The following is a 25,290-nucleotide window of genomic DNA, read 5'->3' on the forward strand; positions in this document are numbered from 1 at the left end:
TCGCATGCACTGATGTCCTTACTCGGCAACTGTTCCGGGGACACATACACTTCGTTGAACGAGAAGAACAGCACACACGGAGGCGTCACCGGCCAAACTCCACTACTCACTCGAGTGTGAAGGATTTATGTTGTTGCTGTGAGACTCTTAAAGAAAGCATTTGGGACATCAAAGTCTCTCGCTTCATTTTTCCATCACTCGGAAAACACAGATTGTTTCTTTTTTCAGATTAGCCGTGATGTCCGATGATACCCTATGACGACATGGTTAAAGGAACCTTAAATGTGTGGCCTCCAGGGGCCTGAATGACTCACGTTAAAAGGCCCTTAGTCCTATTCTAGAAAACACGGGCACTGGGATAGTCTAGACTTTCATGCTCAGACCTTATGTTGGCTTCCATGCCCATTACAGCTAGTGCGTGAGTGAGAGTTTAAACTTTGAAGACCGTAGAAGTTTCGTCATTAACCCTTTACCCGTTGTGGGAATGAACATCTATGGATACATTTCAATGCTTCGTGAAGAAGAAACATGAAATGCATATGTACACGCATGGTAGCAATTTGAAAGGGAACCATTTGGAGATTGTGGAAACAGTTCACCTCGGCACGAGACTGAATCCAAACGTTACACTGTTGATTTTATGTTCATTCGACATCTACTGTACGCTTCGCTTGCGTTTGTTGATAGCGCAACCTGAAAACACTCTCGATACCGTCCGTAACATGATGCGAACATTCCTGGAACGTGTGAGGTGAGGTGCTACACAACACGTGAAAGGACTATCTGGTGTCTCCAAGCGGCCACATGACACACCTCTCCAAAGTGGGCACAAAGTCATTTCAATGCGCTTTTATGACTCAAAGAAGAATCTTAAATCATACGTTTTTTTTTTTTTTTTTTTATAGCTCTCCTAGCTGTGGCATTGAGAAACTAGAGCAAGCACACTTGTAGTAGTTTTTTTCTCTCTCGGAACACAACCCCGTATCTCCGCCATCACACAATAACTGTTGTTTTCACGCGATCTAAAAACGGCCGATTATAAATCGCAATCTGGGTCAGGTGGGCATCATCTGAGGGATTTGTTCTATTGCCAAAATGACTAGCTAAGTTATAAAATATCATCGTACAGTAGTAGGCATTCACAGGGCAATTCAGAGAAACGCATCGTCATGTTTGGTACGCATAGAAAAAGGAGTCATGCGTGCATCCAGGTGAGTGTTCCTGCGGCACATTTTTACAATAGACAAAACATGGGCTCGTTCTGTTCAGAACAACCCGTGTCGTCTCGTAACTGTACATCAAAAATAGTGATCATAAACATGGACACTGTATATGACATGAGTTTTATGATATGGAAATGTGAACATTTGCACATTTGGACTTCCTTGTATGACATCAAAGTGGTATTTATTATAATCGTCAACGTCTCGTCTTTCAAAATACATCGAGTTCTCTTCATTTACAGCATTTCCCTCACTGAGACAACGCAACATGTGCAAAGGTTGTGCAATTAGAGGGGGCAATTCTTGTCCCATGCGGTGCTCAAATTCAGAATGGCTTTCAGTCAAAGACCATAAAGCCCTGTAAAGCTCAGAGCCTGAGCGCTGACATAATTTATAGAGTATTACTGTACAGGCTCTTATCAGTGCCCAAATCTGCCATTTTCAACCCATATACAGGTACAGTATGTTTGTGAAGGGCTATAAACTGTAGAAGTTTCAACTTTAAAGACTGTAAGGTATAAAAGAGTATTATGTGTGTCTCAATTATGGTTTGTAATGTGCACAAAACGAACATATTTGAATTCCCACAGTTAAATTCCCACAGAATTCCCACAGAATTCCCACAGTTAAATTACTATAGCGGCGCCAATGGCCTTGTTTTTCCAACAGTAATATCTGTGTCAATAGTGCAAAATGTACTTGCTAACAATCTGTTGCTAGCAAGTACATGGGTTGTCATGGGTTGTCATGTTGTCTAGGTGCAGATATTTATAGGCTATACATTGCCTTGTTTTCCTATTATTTGACAGCTTAGCTGTCGTGTTAGGGTAGTAAATGCCTCTTCAGCGGAGCTCATATGATGAGTTGGATATTTAAGCAATAAGGCACGAGTGGGGGGGTGTTATATGGCCAATGTACGACGGCTAAGGGCTGTTCTCAGTGCCTGGACACAGCCCTTAGCCGTGATATATTGGCCATATGCCACAAACCCCCTTGGTGCCTTATTGCTATTATAAACTGGTTACCAATGTAATTAGAGCAGTAAAAATACATGTTTTGTCATACCCGTATACGGTCTGATATATCACGGCTGTCAGCCGATCAGCATTCAGGGCTCGAACCACCCAGTTTCTAATTGTTTACATAACCAGCTAACAAGTTGCTTGTTCTATCCTGTTTCTACCAATGCAATTCATTTGGAATCTGTCCCAGCTTCGTAACTAATCAGCTAACATTGGCGAACTCTGTAGTTAGTCTGTCGGGCAAGAAAGCAAGAGTTGATTGGAGAGAGAGAGAGAGAGAGAGAGAGAGAGAGAGAGAGAGAGAGAGAGAGAGAGAGGGAGAGAGAGAGGAGAGAGAGAGAGAGAGAGAGAGAGAGAGAGAGAGAGAGAGAGAGAGAGAGAGAGAGAGAGAGAGAGAGAAGTGAATTTATTATGGAAACTCCTTATTAGGAAGAGAGTATGTGTATAGTTGAAAAACAGAAAGAGAGGGAGGAAGAGAGAGGCAGTGTGAGGGGAAAGAGAAAGTTTATGTTCCTGACCACAATTGTATCCTATTTGTTGCTCCTCTCCTCTCCCTCTGTTCCTCTGTTCCTCAAGGTCAGTGAAAGCGAAGGAAGTGATGTGGAGAGTCAGGGCTCTGGAGCAAAAGGCAGGGACGAATAGGAGTTAGAGAAGAGTGGAGGGAGAGAGATGTGGAGCAAGGAGGGGAGTGAGAGAAGAGTGGAGGGAGAGAGATGTGGAGCAAGGAGGGGAGTGAGAGAAGAGTGGAGGGAGAGAGATGTGGAGCAAGGAGGGGAGTGAGAGAAGAGTGGAGGGAGAGAGATGTGGAGCAAAGAGGGGAGTGAGAGAAGAGTGGAGGGAGAGAGATGTGGAGCAAGGAGGGAATGAGAGAAGAGTGGAGGGAGAGAGATGTGGAGCAAGGAGGGGAATGAGAGAAGAGTGGAGGGAGAGAGATGTGGAGCAAGGAGGGGAATGAGAGAAGAGTGGAGGGAGAGAGATGTGGAGCAAGGAGGGGAGTGAGAGAAGAGTGGAGGGAGAGAGATGTGGAGCAAGGAGGGGAGTGAGAGAAGAGTGGAGGGAGAGAGATGTGGAGCAAGGAGGGGAGTGAGAGAAGAGTGGAGGGAGAGAGATGTGGAGCAAGGAGGGGAATGAGAGAAGAATGGAGAGAGAGAGCGAGAGGTGGGAGAGAGATGTGGAGCAAGGAGGGGAGTGAGAGAAGAGTGGAGGGAGAGAGATGTGGAGCAAGGAGGGGAGTGAGAGAAGAGTGGAGGGAGAGAGATGTGGAGCAAGGAGGGGTGAGAGAAGAGTGGAGGGAGAGAGCGAGAGGAGGGAGAGAGGAAGGGAGAGTGAAGGAGAGGAGAGTGGAGGGAGAGAGATGTGGAGCAAGGAGGGGAATGAGAGAAGAGTGGAGGGAGAGAGCGAGAGGAGGGAGAGGAAGGGAGAGTGAAGGAGAGGAGAGTGGAGGGAGAGAGATGTGGAGCAAGGAGGGGAGTGAGAGAAGAGTGGAGGGAGAGAGCGAGAGGAGGGAGAGAGGAAGGGAGAGTGAAGGAGAGGAGAGTGGAGGGAGAGAGATGTGGAGCAAGGAGGGGAGTGAGAGAAGAGTGGAGGGAGAGAGATGTGGAGCAAGGAGGGGAGTGAGAGAAGAGTGGAGGGAGAGAGATGTGGAGCAAGGAGGGGAGTGAGAGAAGAGTGGAGGGAGAGAGCGAGAGGAGGGAGAGTGAAGGAGAGAAGATTGGAGGGAGAGTGGAATAGGAGAGTGAAGAAGAGGGAGAAATGAGTGGAGTGGGAGGGAGAGGAGGAGGAAAAATAGGAGGGAGAGGACAAAGCCGAGCGAGAGGAGGAAGAAGAGGGAGGGGAAGAGGGAGAACACATCCGAGAGGGAAGCCTTCCATGGCGTGTGTCTGCCCCACCATTCACCATAGTACCACACAGCCTGGGCCTAAAGTAAAAGTGGTAAGGGTTTTGGAGGTGTGAGGAACAGAGCTTGTAATGGATTACAACAAGAAAATAGGTGGGGTTGACAATGTTGACCAATTTAGGAGCTATTACAATGTTGGACGCACCAGGCAGAAAATAGTGGAAGTATGTGTTTCGGGGGATGCTCAACATTGTCACCGTAAATGCATATATTGTGTGGGGGAACCTGCAAAGGCCCCTTCCCAGAAACCGCAGGCACTGGTCCCTGAAGGCATTCAAAATGCAGTTTGTCCATTCACTTTGTGATATGGCTACAGTGGCAGGAAGAGGGGAGCCAAGACTGTGGCACCAGGGCGTGTGGACTGAGTTGTAACTCATTTGAAAGCAGGTGAAGTTTGAAGGGCGCCTGGGGGGGTGTTTGGTGTGCATCCGGAGTGGACGCAGGGCAAAGAGTGGGAGATGTGTAGAAACCTCCTTTGGGTGCTCTACGTGTTCTGTGCCGCTTTGCAGGATGGGGCAGTACTTCCAGAAGTTCCATGACATGTTGTAGGCTAAATGCAACCACTAAAGTGACAGTGTGAAATATGAATTTGTCCTACAAATCTCGGAACAGTTGTTGTGTTTTGTAGTGTCTCTCTTTGTCTGTCTCTATCTAATACTGCATTCACTGAATTGTTGTCAAAGTAGGCTACTATTTCTACATTTTGTGTCAGGCCTGGTCTGTACTAAATCTTATTGAGAGAGGTTACATATATTTTTGAAATGGTCTCTGAATAGTTGTTTGAATTTTTACATTGTTGCAGAAGTAAGAAATGTTGTCATTCCACTAGCCTACTTTGTGTGGGTTTTGAAATACTTTCTGAATATCGTCCTCTGGTCGTAGTTTAGATATGTAAATAATATTTATAAGTATTATATATTATACTTGGTACATTTTAAGTGAGTAATTTAGTCAAATTTACTACAATTTTAAATACTTTTTGTTGTTGTGTTCAGTGTTAATGTTTTTTTGATAGTGAGTGTCTTTGTCACCAACTGGCCATAGAGGCTTTTATTCTCTATTTTGGTTAGGCCAGGGTGTGACTAGGGTGGGCATTCTAGTTTCTTTATTGCTATGTTTTCTATTTCTTTGTTTTTGGCCGAGTGTGGTTCCCACTCAGAGGCAGCTGTCTATCGTTGTCTCTGATTGGGAATCATACTTAGGTAGCCTTTTTCCCACCTGTGTTTTGTGGGTCGTTGTTTTCTGTATAGTTTATTTGCCTTAGAGAACTGTTTCGTTTTTTCACTTTGTTTTTTTGTTCGAGTGTTTTGATCAATAAATATCATGAACACTTACCACGCTGCGCTTTGGTCCATGCCTTCCGACGAGAGACGTAACAGTCTTTACACAATGGAAGACAAAATTACTGTTATTGCTATTGACACTAATGTGGTGTCATATTAAAGAAGAGGCTGTGCTCTTTAAAACTAAGTTAACTTGTAATTGTCATTTGTACTTTGTTTTTGAGCGACTTTATGTCTGTTTATTTGAAATGTGTGAGAAAATTAGCTTTATTATGAAAATTCCCAGTAATCTACAGTAGCATTCTAGAATTATCTTGGGGTATAAAGGGCTGAAGCTGGGAGAGAGAAATCACTTTAATGTGTATAACATATTCAAAAGATTGGCATATATAAAAGATACTCAACTGTCATATTGCTTGCCTATATAAAGGATGGATTTCAACGTTTCGTGAACATACAGTGTGACATCTTTCTACCCATCAGCCATCAGCAAATGTCTGCCACGTGGAAATAGTCGTTCAGTGCAATATCCCTGTCTCGGCATTCATATAAAAGCTAAGTGTAGCGTTGTTTCAGGCCCACTTTCAGATACAACGGAGCTCCCTTTGGCTGTGAAGTACAACAGACTGATTTAAGTGTCACACTAGGGTACAGGAGTTTGGAAAGTACATGACGAGTCTGGAACCTACATGGTTCGGAAACACCGATATTATAACGTATTGAAACAGTCTGAATCGATAACCTCAGGCTCGTGGCACGACTTGGATGGCAAGTATTTCTCTTTGGAGACCTGTGCCTTTTAATGGTGATACACTGTAGTACTCTTCAAATGCTTCACAAGCAGCTTGTACTTTTTATAGCAGTTTGCCAATCCCTTAAAACGAATCGGTGTAAATAGTTGTCTGACATGCCTTGCTTGCACCCTGCGTAAGTCACCTTGAGAGACCCCGGTGGAAGTGACGCCGGTGGCCCTCCAGAAACTTAAGCTCAGCGCTCATCGACATATGGCCAGTCTCCCAGGGAATGTGCCTGACCCAGGACTCAATCTGGCGAGGGTCATAAAACGGAAAGTACCAAGGAGAAACAAGATTACACAAACACGGCCCATCATGTAAAAATACCACATGGGAAGAAGCAAAGTAGCCCAATGTGGGTGTTAAGTTATTCCCCTGTGCTTTTCCAGACAGTGAGCAGCAGAGGATTAGAAATCAGGAGAAAGCAAATAGTGTCCTTCAGTGGTAGAAAGTGAGTAGAGAGGCATACCCTTGAGGGGAATTGGGAAAGCGATGATGAAATACATTGAAGTGCATGCTATGCATGCAGTGCTGGTGTGCTCCACTCTCATGTGGGTTGGTTAAATGCCAAAGTCAGATTTTCATGACATCTGACCAGACACAAAAACACAAGTCATCCGAAAAAATGCACTCAAATTCAATCTGAAACAATGCAATGTCATTTGAATGGAAACAAACAAAAAAAAATTTGAATATATGTTCCATCTAAATACAGCGGACAAATACAAATAGCTTTAGGCCAATGAATCACTCTGTTTCTTTGATCGAAATTCACGTTTGTTAGAGAGGAATATGGGCTATTATCTGAGTCAGGGGAACCAGTTCAGCTTGGCTTAGCAGCAGCTGGAGGACTTGGTTAAACTCCACACGCAGCCCATTGGCTGAGGGTCACTCCAAATCCATCAAGGTTAACCATAACTGTGGTGTCAGGTTTAACCTCTTACCTGGACTGCGGATCATTATCAGAGCCATGAGTAGAAAGGTGGTAAAGGTTGTGTGATTGATTTACGCATCGCTTGTTGCTTACTTATACCATGGCATTGTTGAATACTCCTTTCTGATTGGCTTGAAGGGCATTCTAGAGTGTGCATGATTTCCCTTTATAAACTGGGTGGCTTGAGCCCTGAATGCTGATTGGCTGACAGCCGTGGTATATTTACGCAATAAGGTTCGAGGGGTTGTGGTATAAGCCCAATAAACCACGTCTAAGGGTGCTGTTCTTATGCATGACGCAACGCGGAGTGCCTGGATACAGCCCTTACCACAAACCCCTGAGGTATACCACAAACCCCCGAGGTGCCTTATTGCGACTATAAACTGCTTACCAACGTAATTAGAGCAGTAAAAACAAATGTTTTGTCATACCCGTGGTATACGGTCTGTTACACAACGGCTGTCAGCCAATCAGCATTTAGGGCTCAAACCACCCAGTTTATAACATACCGTTTGTGCTCTGTTGTAGCCTAGCTTATCTCTGGATAATGGGTGTCTGGGTTGCATTTCCCAATGACGGGCCCCAACCATCTGAGAAGCCTCAAGTGGATACGGTAAAGGAGCTATTACTGTCGATTAGCACCTCACACTACAGCACAGGGCACCTTGAGAATGATGCCAGCAAATGTGCTAACGCCTTCTTATCGCCAAAGGACAGTGAAGGGGGGATTTAATACGTTCTCTGAAACCTGTGGTTATAATTCACTCAATGCCCAGGACTTTAATGGGTTGCTTAAATTGAGGTTGCATATAATTCTTTACAAACAGCATACATATAGAATATAACTCATTGTCTCATTGCCCCAGCTTCAGCCAAAATGTAGTGGGTTGTTTGTATATAAGTCACTTTGAGACAGTGAGTGAGACCAAGAGAGGATACGAATTAGGAGAGCAACTCAGGCTGAAATCAAAGTTACCTTCTACAACCTCTACCCTGACAGCTCTCTCTCTCTCTCTCTCTCTCTCTCTCTCTCTCTCTCTCTCTCTCTCTCTCTCTCTCTCTCTCTCTCTCTCTCTCTCTCTCTCTCTCTCTCTCTCTCTCTCAACGTGGCAGAATGGGGATCGATCAATAGGCCCCTGGCCGGCTGGAATGGAGGTCCAGTGCTATGACTCATTATTGAAGCCCGGCTGGGTGCTGATTCCAGGGCTTAACTGGTCCATGGACAGAGTGTGACTGCCATGTACCAAAACGAAATTGCTCCCTATTCCCTATATACTGTAGTGCACTACTTTTGACCAGAGTCCAATGGGAATCACACTCTAATCCAACCAGTCCACTGCCAGGACCCAAAGCTGTCCTCTCTGTTTCTGTCAGAGTGCTGTTGTGTTGATTTCATTCTGTTATCCTTTTCCAAGGACATAGTTAGTCTTGTGTACACAACCTGAAACCAAACCAACCATCTCCAACCCAAATCATTGCATATAAAACCAGTGCCCAAAATCATTTGGCAAGTAGAGCCAATACACCACTTTCTGTCCATCAAAAGCTCCTAGGCTCAACAAATTGACAAAAGTGAGAAGAGTGCCCACTGGTGAAAACTCTAAAGACTTGGCGTTTTCTTTTGTTTCCAAAACTCCCTAAAATCTATCTGATTTAGAGTATTGTGCAGTAAGGAAAATAAGGACTTCCAAATTCCAACTGGCTCCTATTTTTATGCTTTTGGGCAAATGCAGATCTTCCAATTTAATTGACTTCTCTCTCTCTCTCTCTCTCATCCTCTCTCATCCTCTCTCTCGTCCTCTGCCTTAACGTGACAGAAGGAGGATCGATAAATGGGTCAGCTGGGATAGAGGTCCGGTGCTTTGACTCATCACTGAAGCCTTGTTAGGAAAGAGGTAAATATTTGAAATGGTCGGCTGAAATGGAGGTCCGGTGCTTTGACTCATCACTGAAGCCTTGTAAGGAAAGAGGTAAATTATAGTCAATTAACTAACTAATCACTGATCATAATCTTGATGTGATTGGCCTGACTGACCATATCCCCCGTGCATCCAGTAAAGGCGTAGGTGTTGCTAAAATTTACGATAGCAAATTTCAATTTACAAAAACAAAAATATTTTTTTCGGGTTTTGAGCTTCTAGTCATGAAATCTATGCAGCCTACTCCCTAATCACTTTTTATAGCTACTGTTTACAGGCCTCCTGCGCAATGTACAGCATTCCTCATTGAGTTCCCTGAATTCCTATCGGACCTTGTAGTCATAGCAGATAATATTCTAATCTTTGGTGACTTTAATATTCACATGGAAAAGTCCACAGACCCACTCCAAAAGGCCTTCGGAGCCATCATCGACTCAGTGGGTTTTGTCCAACATGTCTCTGGACCCACTCACTGTCACAGTCATACTCTGGAAGGGCTATACAAATACATTTGATTTGATTTGATTTGATTCACATATTTGAAATGGTCGGCTGAAATGGACGATGCTTGGACAGTAATATTTTGCATAACTTGACATTTAGATTAAAGATTCAAAAGTTTGTAAAGACAAGTTTGTAAAGACAAAAGGTCAAATGTTTATAAATGGGAAAAAGCCTGAGAAAAGTAAAACTATATCTAAACATGACTGCCAACAGTTTTCTGTTCTTTATGGGAAATTCGATCTTACTTCATCCATCAGATACATTAATTCTTATGTGATTGGAATCATTTATCTGGTTGGAATACTTTGCCTATCCATCTACTATACATGTATTATTAATTAACCAATGTCAGAGAGATCTCACACATCAATTCAAGGGCTTCAACAATATCATGTATTAAACGAAACACAATCCTCGGCAACCAAGGTAACACGCTACTAAAAATGTACAGACAATGACAGACAGGTAAAAAGTTTAAGATAGGAGCCAATTTCACAAGAAAGCCCAAAATAAGTTAACATAACCAAGAAGCAATTAATTTTTGATATCCTGTCTTGTAAACATGAACTTACTCGAAATATGACAAGAGGGACGGAGAAAGTGTTTGCTTTGAATTTCAGCTCTCCTCTCCGAACGGCCGCAGGGATCTCGTCCAACAGAAATGTTTACATTTCTCTTTCAGATTCGGGTGCTGTGATGTGGAAGGCTTGCTTGTTATTACAATCAAGATTCTGCAAATGATTTCTTAGAGTTGGTCTAGACCAGGATTATTTGGCTATCTTATATGACCATATTCCAGTAGCAACACCCTGATGAATCTCCAAAATCCTTTACTACTGAGTTTTCTATACTTGCCCCATGTATAGTATAATACATTAGTATTTTCACCCGGTCTGAAAAACTCGATAAGGAACAGTAGTATTCTATTAATTACTCATCATATAATTCAATTATATGATATTATAGTAATAACCATATATTGCTGTTTTCCTTCCTTCTGTTGAGCTCAGGTCACTTAGCATCAGTCATGTGAATTCATCAAGAGAGCAAATAAATATTTTGCAGCCTTGATTGTGTGTGGATGTCTATTTTCGCAAATCCTTGAAATTAATTACCCCAATTAATGATGTGTATCTGGACGTATGGGAGAGGAAACATATGCATTCATCCAAGACATGGGAATGAAACCAAAACAACAAAACAAACTCAACAAATTCAACTGCCCTCGTACTGGACCCCTAGTTCTCTAGTTTTCCGAGGAATCGAGCTTGTCATTCTCTCAAACATGGGAAAGTTTCCACTGGGCTTCATCCAAGTAGGAACGTGGCCGCTAATGGCTGAGTAAACCCTTCGGCACTGCTGTCTCAATCTTCCTAGCCGTAGAACACACAGGAATATCAACCCACGGGACATGGGTGATTCGATCCAAACATTTGGGGTATCTTTATCTCTGCCAGCACATTTCAGACATAGATGGAATTAGTTTGCCTCATGATAAAGTTGGTATGTGTGCAATCTCAAAGTTTGTGAATATGGTAAGCCTTTCTCATCACAAAATAATAACCACTATGTTCCCTCACTGCCAGTGTCACATCTATCAGCTTAGCTTGTTTAATAGCCCCCCTTCCCGCTATGGAGGGAATAGCTGCATTGTTTATATTCGGACATGTTACCAGACACCTTGCCCTGATTAAAAGCAGTGGTTCGCGCTTTCAGTTTCACGCGAATGCTGCCATCAATCCACGGTTTCTGGTTAGGGAATGTTTTTAGCGTTGCTATGGGAACGACATCTTCGACTTTTTTCTCTAATCTGCACGTTCTACTTTCATGAACTCATATGCCCCACACCAGAATCAGCGTATTCGTCAATATTTTTTATCTGACGAAATGCTTGTGCCTCTAACAATACAACAAGAAAACATGTCCCAGTCCACGTGATGGAAGCAGTCTTGGAGTGTGGAGTCAGCTTGGTCGGACCAGCGTTGGACAGACCTCAGCGTGGGAGCCTCTTGTTTGAGTTTCTGCCTGTAGGCAGGGATCAGCAAAATGGAGTCGTGGTCAGCTTTTCCGAAAGGGGGGCGGGGCAGGGCCTTATATGCGTCGCGGAAGTTAGAGTAACAATGATCCAAGGTTTTACCACCCCTAGTTGCGCAATCGATATGCTGATAAAATTTAGGGAGTCTTGTTTTCAGATTAGCTTTTTTTAAATCCCCAGCTACAACGAATGCAGCCTCCGGATAAATGGTTTCCAGTTTCCAGCTCTGACTCCTCAGAGGGCCCCCGAGCGGAGCAGCAGAGGACCAGAGCATACGCAGCACAATGTCGCCTTATCCCGAGGCTTTCATCTGGCTGGACCTCTGTTTATTTTTGCTTTCTCAGACTGAAGTGCAAAAAGAAGTGTGTATACACACAGTGACAAGCAGGGGAGAGATCAAATGATCGAAACCAGCGCACCCCAAAGACCATCATCCCCCGGCTGAGCTGAAGTATAAGGGACGCTTAGGGATCCTCAAATCCTAAACCCCTAAGGATCCTTAGGGATCCTTTCCCCTAAACTATGGTTACCATATTATAGTATGCTATAGAATACTCCAAAATCATTATGTAATATTTGAAAGCACAATTGTTTTTATTGATTCCTCTTACATTGGAAAATGTGACTACCAGTAGTCACCTACAATATAGCATTATTGAAATGTCCAGAATAGGTCAAAAAATGTAACAAGGTAAAGTAAAGTCAAAAGAAAACGCTACATTAGTATGCAGATTGACACTATGACATACAATACTACACATTAAGAAGTTTGAGAACCTAATTCATACTGTTTCAAGCTCAAGGAATGAGTTCTGGGGGCCTACAGAGGCAGATCCCACCTGACCATCTACGGACCACCATTAGTCAGACTGAATCTCATCCCCTGCTCCTCCAGTCCATCCAAACACAACCCCTCCAGACCTTCTGAGGATTAACCCCCGCAACCCCAGCCTGCAGCTCCCCCGGCAGTAAAGTCCACTCAAACAAACATCTGCACCCATTTATGAGTAAACAGGCGTAAAGCTCCATTCGTTTTCCAGCTACAGGCATGTGTTCTGGGGCTGTCTTGTTGAGTGATTCTCTGGTCGTGGTCCGCATCAGTCTGGTAGTGACTGAATTTCTACCCTCGACAACAGTTACACCTCTTGTTGAAACGATCCCTTTATCCCTGCAATTTACTAGAAACACTTACAGTATCATAGTACAAGAGGTCGGTCTTATCCTGACCCAACAAAGCTTGCTAGGGCTCTATCATAAGGGTAATTGAGGCTACATTTAGTACAGTTATTCTCTAAAAGGTCAGGGTGTAAGGTGGATTGACCTTTGACTCCTATTTTAAGCAGAGGTCGAAAATGATGTGACAGGGAAGAAAAGGGGAAGGGGGGCAAGCACACTATCGACATCTTCACCAGTCATCTCCAGTTGGCTCTGCCAGCCACAGCCCTGGTATTGTGTGGAATGTGAGAAACCTGGCTTGGGTCCCAGACAAGGCAAACACAGTGCTGGACAGGGTTAAGATATTCTCCAGAGCTGTTCCTATGTTGGGTCTGTGTATGTGTGTGTGTGTGTGTGTGTGAGGGGTGTGGATGAGGTGCCACGCCGATCACAGCTCTAAACCGTTAACCTGGGAATCAAACACGTCCCACACACAAGACAAAACCACCCACCGCACTGGGAGGAGTCGTGAGTGGCCGACCATGTTGTGCAGTTCCAGACCGTATGTTAATATATCATGAGTTGTGGACTACAAAGAATTATTCACCAAGCAACTTTTCCCTACGCCTCACCAACACCAAAGACAGAACAAAGAAATGACTGAGGTTATTGCAAAGTGTGACATGAAGCCTGATGTGCGATTGGCCCAGATCACAACAAGAACAGAGTAAGAGAAGGAAAGCTCGCCTAATCTTCATTTACTGATCCAACTCCGGCTGTGAGGGAGTCAAACTGCTTATCTGTTACCCAATATCTCCCACACTCTTTCCCTCTCTCCCCACCCCCATTTAGATGCACTATTGTAAAGTGGCTGTTCCACTGGATGTCATAAGGTGAATGCACCAATTTGTAAGTCGCTCTGGATAAGAGCGTCTGCTAAATGACTTAAATGCAATGTAATGTAAATGCTTCTCTTCATTTTGTTTCCCCACACGGCGGGTGCTTTCATGACCTGTTATTTATCCGCTGTTCTGTTTGTTTATTCGAAGCCTCTCACTTTGACAGAAACTATTCCATTGCTCGCGTTCATCACCAATGTTGTGATGTTTTGATATGTAATCATGGAAAAGTTGAAGAAGCTGAACTCTCAAACGAGGTGAAATGGTGTCCTTTGGAACTTTGGCAAGTGGCCCCAGTGCTGACAGACAAAAGCAACCGCTCACAATGCAACATCTGTAGGACACAACCTCGAAGGGGAGTAAAGGGCTTAATGGCAGTGTTTTGGGATGCTTCAGGAATTCCCCCGAACTCCACGCAGTCAGCCTTATCTCTCAGATGAATAATTGTCAGATGGAACAGGATCCCGATGGGGAATTTGTAGAGGATAAATGCTACACACCGAACTTGAAGATTGGCTGGACCCGAAAAAGAAAGAAATAGCGGCAATACATTACTGTGCGTTCCTTCCATTCCCGCCAACCTGCCAGTAAACAGAAGTGGAAAGCGTAGGCCCGCATATCTTTCCTCTGCTCGCTGTCCCTGGAAGAAAACACAGCTGTAGAATTTGAAGGTACACATTTATATAAAGACAGAGTCTTGTAGGGCCTCGTGGAATTTTACAGGGCTGAAATGAACCCAAACGGGCTCCCCGATGGACAGTGCAGAGAAATATGACAGAAACTTAACAAGCCGGAGAAATTTGGACATGACTTATAGTCTATGTCTTGTGTAAATAATAGAGAGCAGTGATGTACCATCGGGTGCTTTCAAATCACAGCTGGATTTCAACGATATGTTGTAGTACACTGTGATAGCAGCATTTATTGGACCACTGACCGAACAATCTGTTTTTATAGTGTTGTATAATATTCCACAATTGGCTACTATCTTATATTTGGGTCAGAATCACTCACCCATACAGGCTTCGCACTGTATGCTGTACGTTTGGCAATGCTTGCGAGCTACAACTTCTAAAGACAAGCGCGACGACTGAGACGTTATAGCAGACACTCTTATCGAGCGGCACTTACAGGAGCAATGGCGGTTAAATTGCCTTGCTCAAGGGCACATCGGCAAATGTTTTACCTAGTCGGCTCAGGGATTTGAACCAGCGGGCCTTTCAATCACTGGTCCTACGCTCTTAACCGCAAGGCTACCTGCCACCCGAGGTAATGTTAATTCCTTATACAGGCACGCCATACCATACTGAACCATTACTCAAAACAAGGTCAAAGGTCGGAAGTACGAGAACGGAAGTATCCAAATATCAGTTCCCCTGACATACAGTAATAGGCCGATGGTAAAGCTCTCTATATCACCTGAGTGACATGCTGCAGCACACTCTCTCTTATTTATAATACCTGTGGTAAATCCCAGGAAGGAAAGTGTGTTCCATTGAAGAAGTGAACATACTCGGAAACCCAAACATAATACAGGACGATCTCAAATGATTTCACTCATATACGGGGGAGTGCAGAGCAGTAAGTAAAATGTCTTTGAGCGGGTGTGTGTATAGCAAATGACTGGCACTCCGAAGCAAATACAAAAATAACATTGCAATTAAAGCTCGGTAGATCCTGTACCGAGAGCCCACTGGAGGTTAATTCATTGAAATGAATGATGGGAGTTTAACCGCGTGTACACGCGATGCCTCAGAGAGACTCAAGAGAAACTGGAGAGACGCTCAAGGCCGCGGGCATTAAAAACCTCCCCTATTCACTTTTCGTTGCGTTGCATAACCATGGTGTAAAGTTAAAAATACTTTTCTGCCCAAAAAGTTCCAACAGGTTCGAAGCTAACGACCACAATGAAATACGATTTCTGGGAAAAGAGTTTGATACTAAGTGAGCTGCCATATTGACCGTGACAAACATACTAAATGCCCATTTCCTGAAAATAACAATAACCATGTCGGCCTCAATGTTCACATCCATGTGGGAATACTGTGACATTGTAATGGACTTCCTTATCTATCCCCTTGACATGCTGTAAAGAAGCTCTGTTCTCTTTTCCACCTTCTCTGCTAGTGCAAGTGAGGCAAAGATTCATCTATGGAAGCAGTAGCAGAGTACAACAGCCCCTTCTGCTATTTTCCTGGTCTTGCAACTTCTGCAAGGGACAGGAAGGAATCGCTTCTCAGTCTGTTGTGCGTCCAGTAGCTCGCTGCATCGTCCGATTTGTTCGTTTTGGCCCGCATTATTTGCAAAAAGAAGCTTTGATACAGAGGAAGTCACCCCTAAAATAGCTTAGTCTTTCCTTGGCTCTTAAGGCAGGCTGTGTGGCCTTCTGATAGCGTTAAGAAATATTCCCCCTTTTTGCTGCATTAACCCCAAGGGGTGAAGGGAAACTAGGAACTACCCATGTTGTGCATCCTGATTACACTAACAGGCAGAGAAATGGGAAATTCACAGCGATAGCACTGTGAACACGGATATCATCTCTCCTCTTTTAACTTCAACAGCTTATTCTGGCAATGCCTCCCTCTGAAGAAACATTGGTTTGAAACATTTTCTACGCTCGGCACTAAAGTGAACGTGTGAAGATCTATCACTTTCACTCCTGGGGAGCAGGATTTCTTTTTGGCTCCTTGAAATGGACCTTGGTCCAAGTTTCAATGACTTGAGTTGTCCTTGAATTATTGAGGAAGTGGAAAGGGGATCTTGAGTGTATCTCTCCCGTAGCTGATTTATATCATTCAAACGTTGAATGCATCTGGAAGTGATCGGCTGAGTGATACGAAACATCTCACCCGATGTTATTTTAACTTTGATTTCATGTTTTTTGTTTGTCGTTAAAAGGCAAACTCGATGATCTCTCTTCTACAACTGAACATGTACACTTTCACAAACCAGGCAGTGATGGAATGGAGTGGGGATGCATTAATTGGCTACTTTCCAGCAACAAATACCCAAAGATCACAGGCAATCTGGTCCAATTCCCCCTTCTTTACAGGCCTGCCGGGGAAGTAATCCTTGGACTAACAGAAGCCACCTTTGACTGCGCAGGAATGTTATCAGTGCCTGCTCTTCCCTGGGCCGACCAGACTTCCACGGAGGGGAAAGATTGGGACGGCCGAATAATTCCCGAACAGCTGCTTGCTGCATCTACCCCCCAACAAGTTAAGGCGCCCATGCATCGAGGAGTGTGTGGTATCCTTTGTGGATTCTTTCATCAGTGGTGGCTGGAGTAGCATTAGGTACAGCTCTCCTCTTGACAAGCAGCCAAGGCTTACGTGATTAAGATAGATCGACTGGCTGGGACACTTCATCCTCTGTTTGATGAGAAATGTTAACTGCATCCTGATGTTTCCGCACCTCCGTAATTGGGCTGAATTATCACTGTGTGCTGCCTCTTAAAACGTCTCCCCTAATTCTTATTACGTTGGTGTCCACTGGTTACTGTCACTTTCTATTGTCAATCAACTGTTGACAAGGTTATTGCATATTGTTCATTCAGAATATTGAAGACGTGGTGGATGCAGGATTTTTTGGTTTCCCCCTTTGTTTTTTTTACCCCTTAAGATGAAAAGAATGTCAGAGGTCTGCAGAGAATGCAAATGTGTCGGGGAAGAAACAGGATGGTATTAGTGGTGATGGCAGATGAGTAAAAAAAGTTATTCCAACGGTCTCATTAAGTCTAGAATTCAGTCTACAATTGCTACTTGGACTGTTTATATAGTACCATCATGGACTGTCAAAGTACCTATATCAATATGATTCAATGTCCATGTGATTTCATCTCAGACTCCTTTTTACTCAGGGTAAACATTACATTACTAATGCTTACATTAGTTAACACTGTTAAAAAAAAAGACAACTTGCTTTATCAGCCTTATTCCGCGAGTTGATTGGACTTCAAAAAGGACAAGAATTTGCTCTGCTCAAAGTTGGTTCAGCTATAAGGCTAAATGTGCCCAAATGTTGAGCAAACTCACAATCCTAATGCAGCTGGTTGACTTATAATTGCACATTGAATTAACTTCAATGTTATTTTGTTGAGCAAACTCACAATCCTATTGCAACTGCTTGCGTTACAATTGTACATTGAATCAACATTGTTTTTTTTTTTACAATGTATAGTCACGGTCCTCATTATGTGATATAATTTTTCTCCACGGAACAATCTTTTGCATGCCAATAGTTTTTCTTAATTTATATAGGTCATCATTCCCACAACCATTTACAGCCCACAGCTTATCTCAAGTGTTCGAGCAGTTTTTACCACTGAAATTCCTCTTCCCAGATACCGAGTGATGTATAGTGATGTGTGTAGTTTCTGACCAAAAGCCAACCAATTTATTTGGGAGTTGATATGTGCATACCTCTATGTTTGTGCTTTACTAGTGTGATATACAACATACAGTAAGAAGCAATAACATCTCTCCTACTTTCCTAACTACAAACTCAACCAACAGTTCATTGGAATGAAATGTTGGGTCATTTATAAAGAACGACCATTTCTCACAACCAGAGGACTGGAAAGAATACATTTCGGAGGTAGATGAAAAGCTGTAATACCGTTGAGAAACTTGCCCCCAATAGCTTTTAAGATGGTTCTCCAATTACTAGTGAGCAGAGACCCCAGCACGCTAACGGGTATTGATGATGCTCAGTTAAATTAACCCCACAATTCCAGAGAAAACCATCAAATCTATTGTGCATTACGTGCAATTATTTGTTCACTTTGTGCCAACATTTTACAGACAAAAATAAACGATTGTGTGTTTAAGCAATTCATCATAGATTGGCCCTCCTAATCTCCTTGCAAAGTCACATTATTGTGAAAAGTACAGCAGAGCTGCTTTTCCGAATGTAGAGTTTGTTTATTTGACTCGTGTATTCATTTCAGAGAGATAGTTTATCTTTTCAACGATAAGGAGTCTAAGATTAACAATTCAGTTGCCAAGTGGTATCAGTGATGACTTCACAATTCATTAACGTCACAGTGAATCCATATTCCTGGTCATAAACACCTGAGTGGCTTTACAAGTTGGAGGAAAAGGATGTGAGGACTCGTATGCGCCACAGGCATCTGTCTCTTAAACCCCTGATAGAGAGTACATTTGCTTAGTTCCCTTGCCTACAATTCTTGGCAAGCCTATCGACAAGTATATTTGTTGGTTGATTGCATTCCCAGTTGAATTCAATGAGCACTGCATTGCAAAATCATTATTTATGTTTCCCGCAATAGTGTAGCTTACCCAATTGTAAATCTGCCCTTGCCTGTTGAAAATCCAATTCGAAGGTTACCCATGAAAAATGTACAGAGCTTTGAAATAAGGATGTTTACACAATTTTGCAAGGCAAAATATATAGATCAGAAAATGGAAGATCTATTCCCTTTAACTAATCTATTCCCAATAATCAGTACGTTTTCACATATATTTTTATTTTTATGTCTTTCACGTTAGTAAATCCTTTACTTATATAAAATATCTGATGATTCCATGAACTTGCTTTCTTTATATTCTAAAGCTAGAGTGTGGACTAATGGAAAGTCCTGGGTGGCGGTACATAGAGGGAGCATTCTTCCGTCGTACTCGAGCAGTGGTCCTTACAGGCTTCCTGTCATTAAAGAGACAGCACACTGGAGAACTCTGGAGGACTGACATATTACGACCACGCATCGTGACGGATGCAGCGTGGAACGCAACTTGACATCTGTGGAACTGTGCTCAGGGAGCACAGAGTTTTTCGGAGAAGTACCAAACACGGATCTTACGCAAATAGATCAGTGGTTAATATATACAGTTACGTAACAAAACAGCTTTGTGGATGTAAATTGTTTATGGGATGTTGGTTATTTTGTCGGTATGGGACAAAGGCTTTTAACTAGATTCCTCATGAGATTTGTTCACAGTTTTACATTTGTCATAATAATCATTCATCAATTCAAGACCCTCTCCAAGATCTTAAACCATGAATACCAGAGTCGTGGCACACAGCTCCAGCCATAGAGCGCACAGATGTATCCCTGACAATACTGTAAGAACTTTCATTAAGACAACCACGAGGAAGCTCCAATTGAAAGCCGGAGAACATCACTCTCAAACGCACATACATTTAAAGGGGTCACAAAAAAAACCCCATCAGAGCCAGACACAACAACACAGCCCTTGCGTAAACACAGACCAGCTTCAATGCATACTCACAAAGTAAACATAAAAGGACACCTGCACAAGCTTTCGACTATGACTCGCGTTGCCTTGCTTATGACAGTGTGACCACTTCTCCCTTACCTTCTGCAGCCACTGAGTGTAGTTCTCCATGACGTGCTCCAGGTGTTGGATCTTCTGGGAAGCGAAGTCCTGTTCCAGGGGTGGAGCGTCTCTCTGCAGCGCATTGGCGCTGTTAAACTGTGTCGCTGCTTTCCCTTGTCGGCACGAATTCCCTCCGCTGCTGTCGCCCTCAGGTAGGATAAAGGTGTAGGTGCACTGCCCATGCTGGACTCTGTGGTACCTCCGGTTACTGCTGCTGCTACTTTCACTACTACTACCGCTGCTGCTGCTGCTGCTACCCGTGCTGCCACCTGTGCTGCCCTGTCCTGCGCCGCTGGCACTGCCATCTGTCCCTTTTCTATGCTCCCCCCCACTGCAGCCCACTGCCACCAGTAGGGCTGCCAACGAAAGCAAGTGGCAGGCAAACTTGTTCCACAACATCATTCCAGCCTGGAGGAAAGGTTAAAAAAGTAAAGTCCTTTTATCCTTGGCTTCTGGATGACTTTTCGTCTGTTCAGCGGTCGGTCTTGGGCCAGTATTTCTTTTAGTGGATCAGAAGGCTGTACGGATCCCAGTCGATGTAGAACACGTGTCATCCATCCCCGTGCTGGACCTCCTACTGTGAGAAGGTCTTGAGGGCATCTCCGGTGTGCTCACACACACGTACACACACACTTACACACACACTCTTGTAATGGGCTGCTGGAGCGCTATGTGTCCGGTCAGAAGTCAGCCAGAAGTCCAGTCGTCCAGGGCTCGCCGCATACACGTGTTGCGCCGTGACAGCTTGTGTGTTTATATAGATGGTCCTTTTTACACTGTATCAATGCAGTGTATCAATGCACTGTGTCAATGTCTACATGTGTTAAATACAAGGGTCAGTGCATACGGATAGTGTCGTCAGACCTCCTCTTGTGTGACTGCTTTGCTCTTCCTCCTCCGTCTCTACTCTGGTTTCCCTGTGTGACTAAACGACTGGAGCGAGGCTCACTAAAGAACAGCACCAGGCTTCCAGCACACTCTGAGCCTGCCCCTCACAGAGACTGCAGAGGAATGTGTGTTTATGGACGAGTCGCTCTCTCTCTCTCTCCCTCGTGTGTGTGTGTGTGTGTGTGTGTGTGTGTGTGTGTGTGTGTGTGTGTGTGTGTGTGTGTGTGTGTGTGTGTGTGTGTGTGTGTGTGTGTGTGTGTGTGTGTGTGTGTGTGTGTGTGTGTGTGTGTGTGTGTGTGTGTGTGTGTGTGTGTGTGTGTAAGGCAGAGAGGGACCCCAAGCACAGAGGATGTGCTCAGACTGCGAGGATTGGTTTACACGCTCTCTGACCTGAGGCTTGTGTGGTAGCCCTGCCCCTGTACACACTCAGTCTGTTCCCGTCTCCCCTGCACTACAGTACACAGCAGATGCCACAGGATTCTCACTGTCCACCACTCAACTATATAACACTCAACGATATAACACAGGGGTTCACAATGCTGTGTTGTATTTCCATGTTTTTTAGTAAATCGAGTTTTATCCCATGTAGGTGGTAAGAGAATTCAATGTTTACATACTTTATCATATTGAGTGAAGTGATATATCATATCTAATGTAATTCTTCTCCTCTCACCAAAAATAGCCACAACATGGTGCGAAACTCTGCGAAAGCTGTCAAAATACCAATCCGGGAGAGCTCTCCGTGTTTTAAGGAAAACAAAACCGAAATCCAAAAGTAGACAGAGGAATGTCTTCATCGGCAGCCAGCAAGGGAAGCCGAGGGAATAGTGTGGTGAAAGGCCCAGGGTCAAAGGTCAAGTCCCTATTATGGACAGTGTCCTGACATCCTTATGATTCAGGGAAGGCTATCAACAGATAGAGATGACCAGGCCCTCATCACTTCACTGTGGTCCAAACCACCCTGATGTGTGTGTGATAAAGTGTGTGTATTCTGTGATAGTGGATACAACCTAATGTTGGGCTCACAGCGTGGGAGAAGGAGGGGTGTGTGAGTTAATGCATGGAGGAGACCCAAGATAACAAACCCGGGCTACTCAAGACACGAAGCATGTGCAAACATTTCTGGGAAAACTGGGTACAGTTGATGAACTTCGCTGGTGTCCTAAAACATGGGTGTCCAGTTACAAAGTCCAAATGAACCAGGGAGTTCTTGAGTGTATTAAATCAAAACTACTAGCATTGCCATAAACATAAGCTTAAATGCCATGCTGTCAAATAAGATATACTATCAAACAGTCCACAGCCCAGGGTTGGGCTCAATTCGAATGGAAGGAAGTCAATTAAAGGAAGTAGACTTCCAATTCAATTATTGAAAAAAGGTTCATCTATTTTCAATGACTTCTCAATAAACTGAAAAGGAGAAACTATATATCTCGAAAGTTACAAAATGTAGGAATTTTCACAATTTTCACTCTCAAATCAAATGTATTTGTCACATCTCATAAACAGCAGGTGTAGACTAACAGTGAAAGGCTTTCTTCTAACAGTTCATAAACAACAGGTGAAGACTAACAGTGAAAGGCTTTCTTCTAACAGTTCATAAACAACAGGTGTAGACTAACAGTGAAAGGCTTTCTTCTAACAGTTCATAAACAACAGGTGAAGACTAACAGTGAAAGGCTTTCTTCTAACAGTTCATAAACAACAGGTGAAGACTAACAGTGAAAGGCTTTCTTCTAACAGTTCATAAACAACAGGTGTAGACTAACAGTGAAAGGCTTTCTTCTAACAGTTCATAAACAACAGGTGAAGACTAACAGTGAAAGGCTTTCTTCTAACAGTTCATAAACAACAGGTGAAGACTAACAGTGAAAGGCTTTCTTCTAACAGTTCATAAACAACAGGTGAAGACTAACAGTGAAAGGCTTTCTTCTAACAGTTCATAAACAACAGGTGAAGACTAACAGTGAAAGGCTTTCTTCTAACAGTTCATAAACAACAGGTGTAGACTAACAGTGAAAGGCTTTCTTCTAACAGTTCATAAACAACAGGTGAAGACTAACAGTGAAAGGCTTTCTTCTAACAGTTCATAAACAACAGGTGAAGACTAACAGTGAAAGGCTTTCTTCTAACAGTTCATAAACAACAGGTGAAGACTAACAGTGAAAGGCTTTCTTCTAACAGTTCATAAACAACAGGTGTAGACTAACAGTGAAAGGCTTTCTTCTAACAGTTCATAAACAACAGGTGAAGACTAACAGTGAAAGGCTTTCTTCTAACAGTTCATAAACAACAGGTGTAGACTAACAGTGAAAGGCTTTCTTCTAACAGTTAATAAACAACAGGTGAAGACTAACAGTGAAAGGCTTTCTTCTAACAGTTCATAAACAACAGGTGAAGACTAACAGTGAAAGGCTTTCTTCTAACAGTTCATAAACAACAGGTGAAGACTAACAGTGAAAGGCTTTCTTCTAACAGTTCATAAACAACAGGTGAAGACTAACAGTGAAAGGCTTTCTTCTAACAGTTCATAAACAACAGGTGAAGACTAACAGTGAAAGGCTTTCTTCTAACAGTTCATAAACAACAGGTGAAGACTAACAGTGAAAGGCTTTCTTCTAACAGTTAATAAACAACAAGTGTAGACTAACAGTGAAATGCTTACTTGTCAAAGTTCATAAACAACAGGTGTAGACTAACAGTGAAATGCTTTCTTCTAACAGTTCATAAACAACAGGTGAAGACTAACAGTGAAAGGCTTTCTTCTAACAGTTCATAAACAACAGGTGAAGACTAACAGTGAAAGGCTTTCTTCTAACAGTTCATAAACAACAGGTGTAGACTAACAGTGAAATGCTTTCTTCTAACAGTTCATAAACAACAGGTGAAGACTAACAGTGAAAGGCTTTCTTCTAACAGTTCATAAACAACAGGTGAAGACTAACAGTGAAAGGCTTTCTTCTAACAGTTCATAAACAACAGGTGAAGACTAACAGTGAAAGGCTTTCTTCTAACAGTTCATAAACAACAGGTGAAGACTAACAGTGAAAGGCTTTCTTCTAACAGTTCATAAACAACAGGTGAAGACTAACAGTGAAAGGCTTTCTTCTAACAGTTCATAAACAACAGGTGAAGACTAACAGTGAAAGGCTTTCTTCTAACAGTTCATAAACAACAGGTGAAGACTAACAGTGAAAGGCTTTCTTCTAACAGTTCATAAACAACAGGTGAAGACTAACAGTGAAAGGCTTTCTTCTAACAGTTAATAAACAACAGGTGAAGACTAACAGTGAAAGGCTTTCTTCTAACAGTTAATAAACAACAAGTGTAGACTAACAGTGAAATGCTTACTTGTCACATCTCATAAACAGCAGGTGTAGACTAACAGTGAAAGGCTTTCTTCTAACAGTTCATAAACAACAGGTGAAGACTAACAGTGAAAGGCTTTCTTCTAACAGTTCATAAACAACAGGTGTAGACTAACAGTGAAAGGCTTTCTTCTAACAGTTCATAAACAACAGGTGTAGACTAACAGTGAAAGGCTTTCTTCTAACAGTTCATAAACAACAGGTGTAGACTAACAGTGAAAGGCTTTCTTCTAACAGTTCATAAACAACAGGTGAAGACTAACAGTGAAAGGCTTTCTTCTAACAGTTCATAAACAACAGGTGTAGACTAACAGTGAAAGGCTTTCTTCTAACAGTTCATAAACAACAGGTGAAGACTAACAGTGAAAGGCTTTCTTCTAACAGTTAATAAACAACAAGTGTAGACTAACAGTGAAAGGCTTTCTTCTAACAGTTCATAAACAACAGGTGAAGACTAACAGTGAAAGGCTTTCTTCTAACAGTTAATAAACAACAAGTGTAGACTAACAGTGAAATGCTTACTTGTCAAAGTTCATAAACAACAGGTGTAGACTAACAGTGAAATGCTTCCTTAATGGCCCTTCCCAACAACGCAGATAGAAAAAAAGAGAAATCATAGACAAATAATAACATGAGTTATAAATACACAATGAGTAACGATAACTTAGCTATATACACAGGGTACCAGCACCGAGTCAATGTGCAGGGGTACGAGGTGATTGAGGTAGATATGTACATATACAATAGGTAGGGATAAAGTGACCAGGCAACAGGATAGATAATAAACAGTAGCAGCAGCGTACGTGATGACTCAAAAGACAGTCCCAGTAGCTATTTGGTTGAACTATTCAACTAACTATTTAGCAGTCTTGTGTCTTGGGAGTAGGTCCTGTTGGTTCCAGACTGGTGGATGAGTACCACTTTCTATGTGGTAGCAGAGAGAACAGTCTATGACTTGGGTGACAATTGTTAGGGCCTTCCTCTGACACCGCCTGTCATATAGGTTCTGC

The 25,290-nt window shown here is 43.0% G+C and overlaps 1 protein-coding gene across 2 annotated transcripts in view; it reads right to left on the bottom strand.

Moving 5' to 3' along the window:
* LOC118399206 (angiopoietin-1-like) overlaps positions 1–21,095 on the bottom strand; it is a 56,445-nt gene extending 35,350 nt beyond the window's left edge. Inside the window, exon 1 of one of the 2 annotated variants that reach the window (XM_035795097.2) lies at positions 20,004–21,095. In XM_035795097.2, coding sequence (XP_035650990.1) covers positions 20,004–20,426 — 423 coding nt within the window. In that variant the 5' untranslated portion in view covers positions 20,427–21,095. The remainder of the gene's footprint in view (positions 1–20,003) is intronic. The other variant, XM_035795096.2, reaches the window with a different exon arrangement.
* Positions 21,096–25,290: the final 4,195 nt, after the last annotated feature.

Source organism: Oncorhynchus keta, chromosome 20 (assembly GCF_023373465.1).
Source record: "Oncorhynchus keta strain PuntledgeMale-10-30-2019 chromosome 20, Oket_V2, whole genome shotgun sequence".
Taxonomy (NCBI): Eukaryota; Metazoa; Chordata; class Actinopteri; order Salmoniformes; family Salmonidae; genus Oncorhynchus; species Oncorhynchus keta.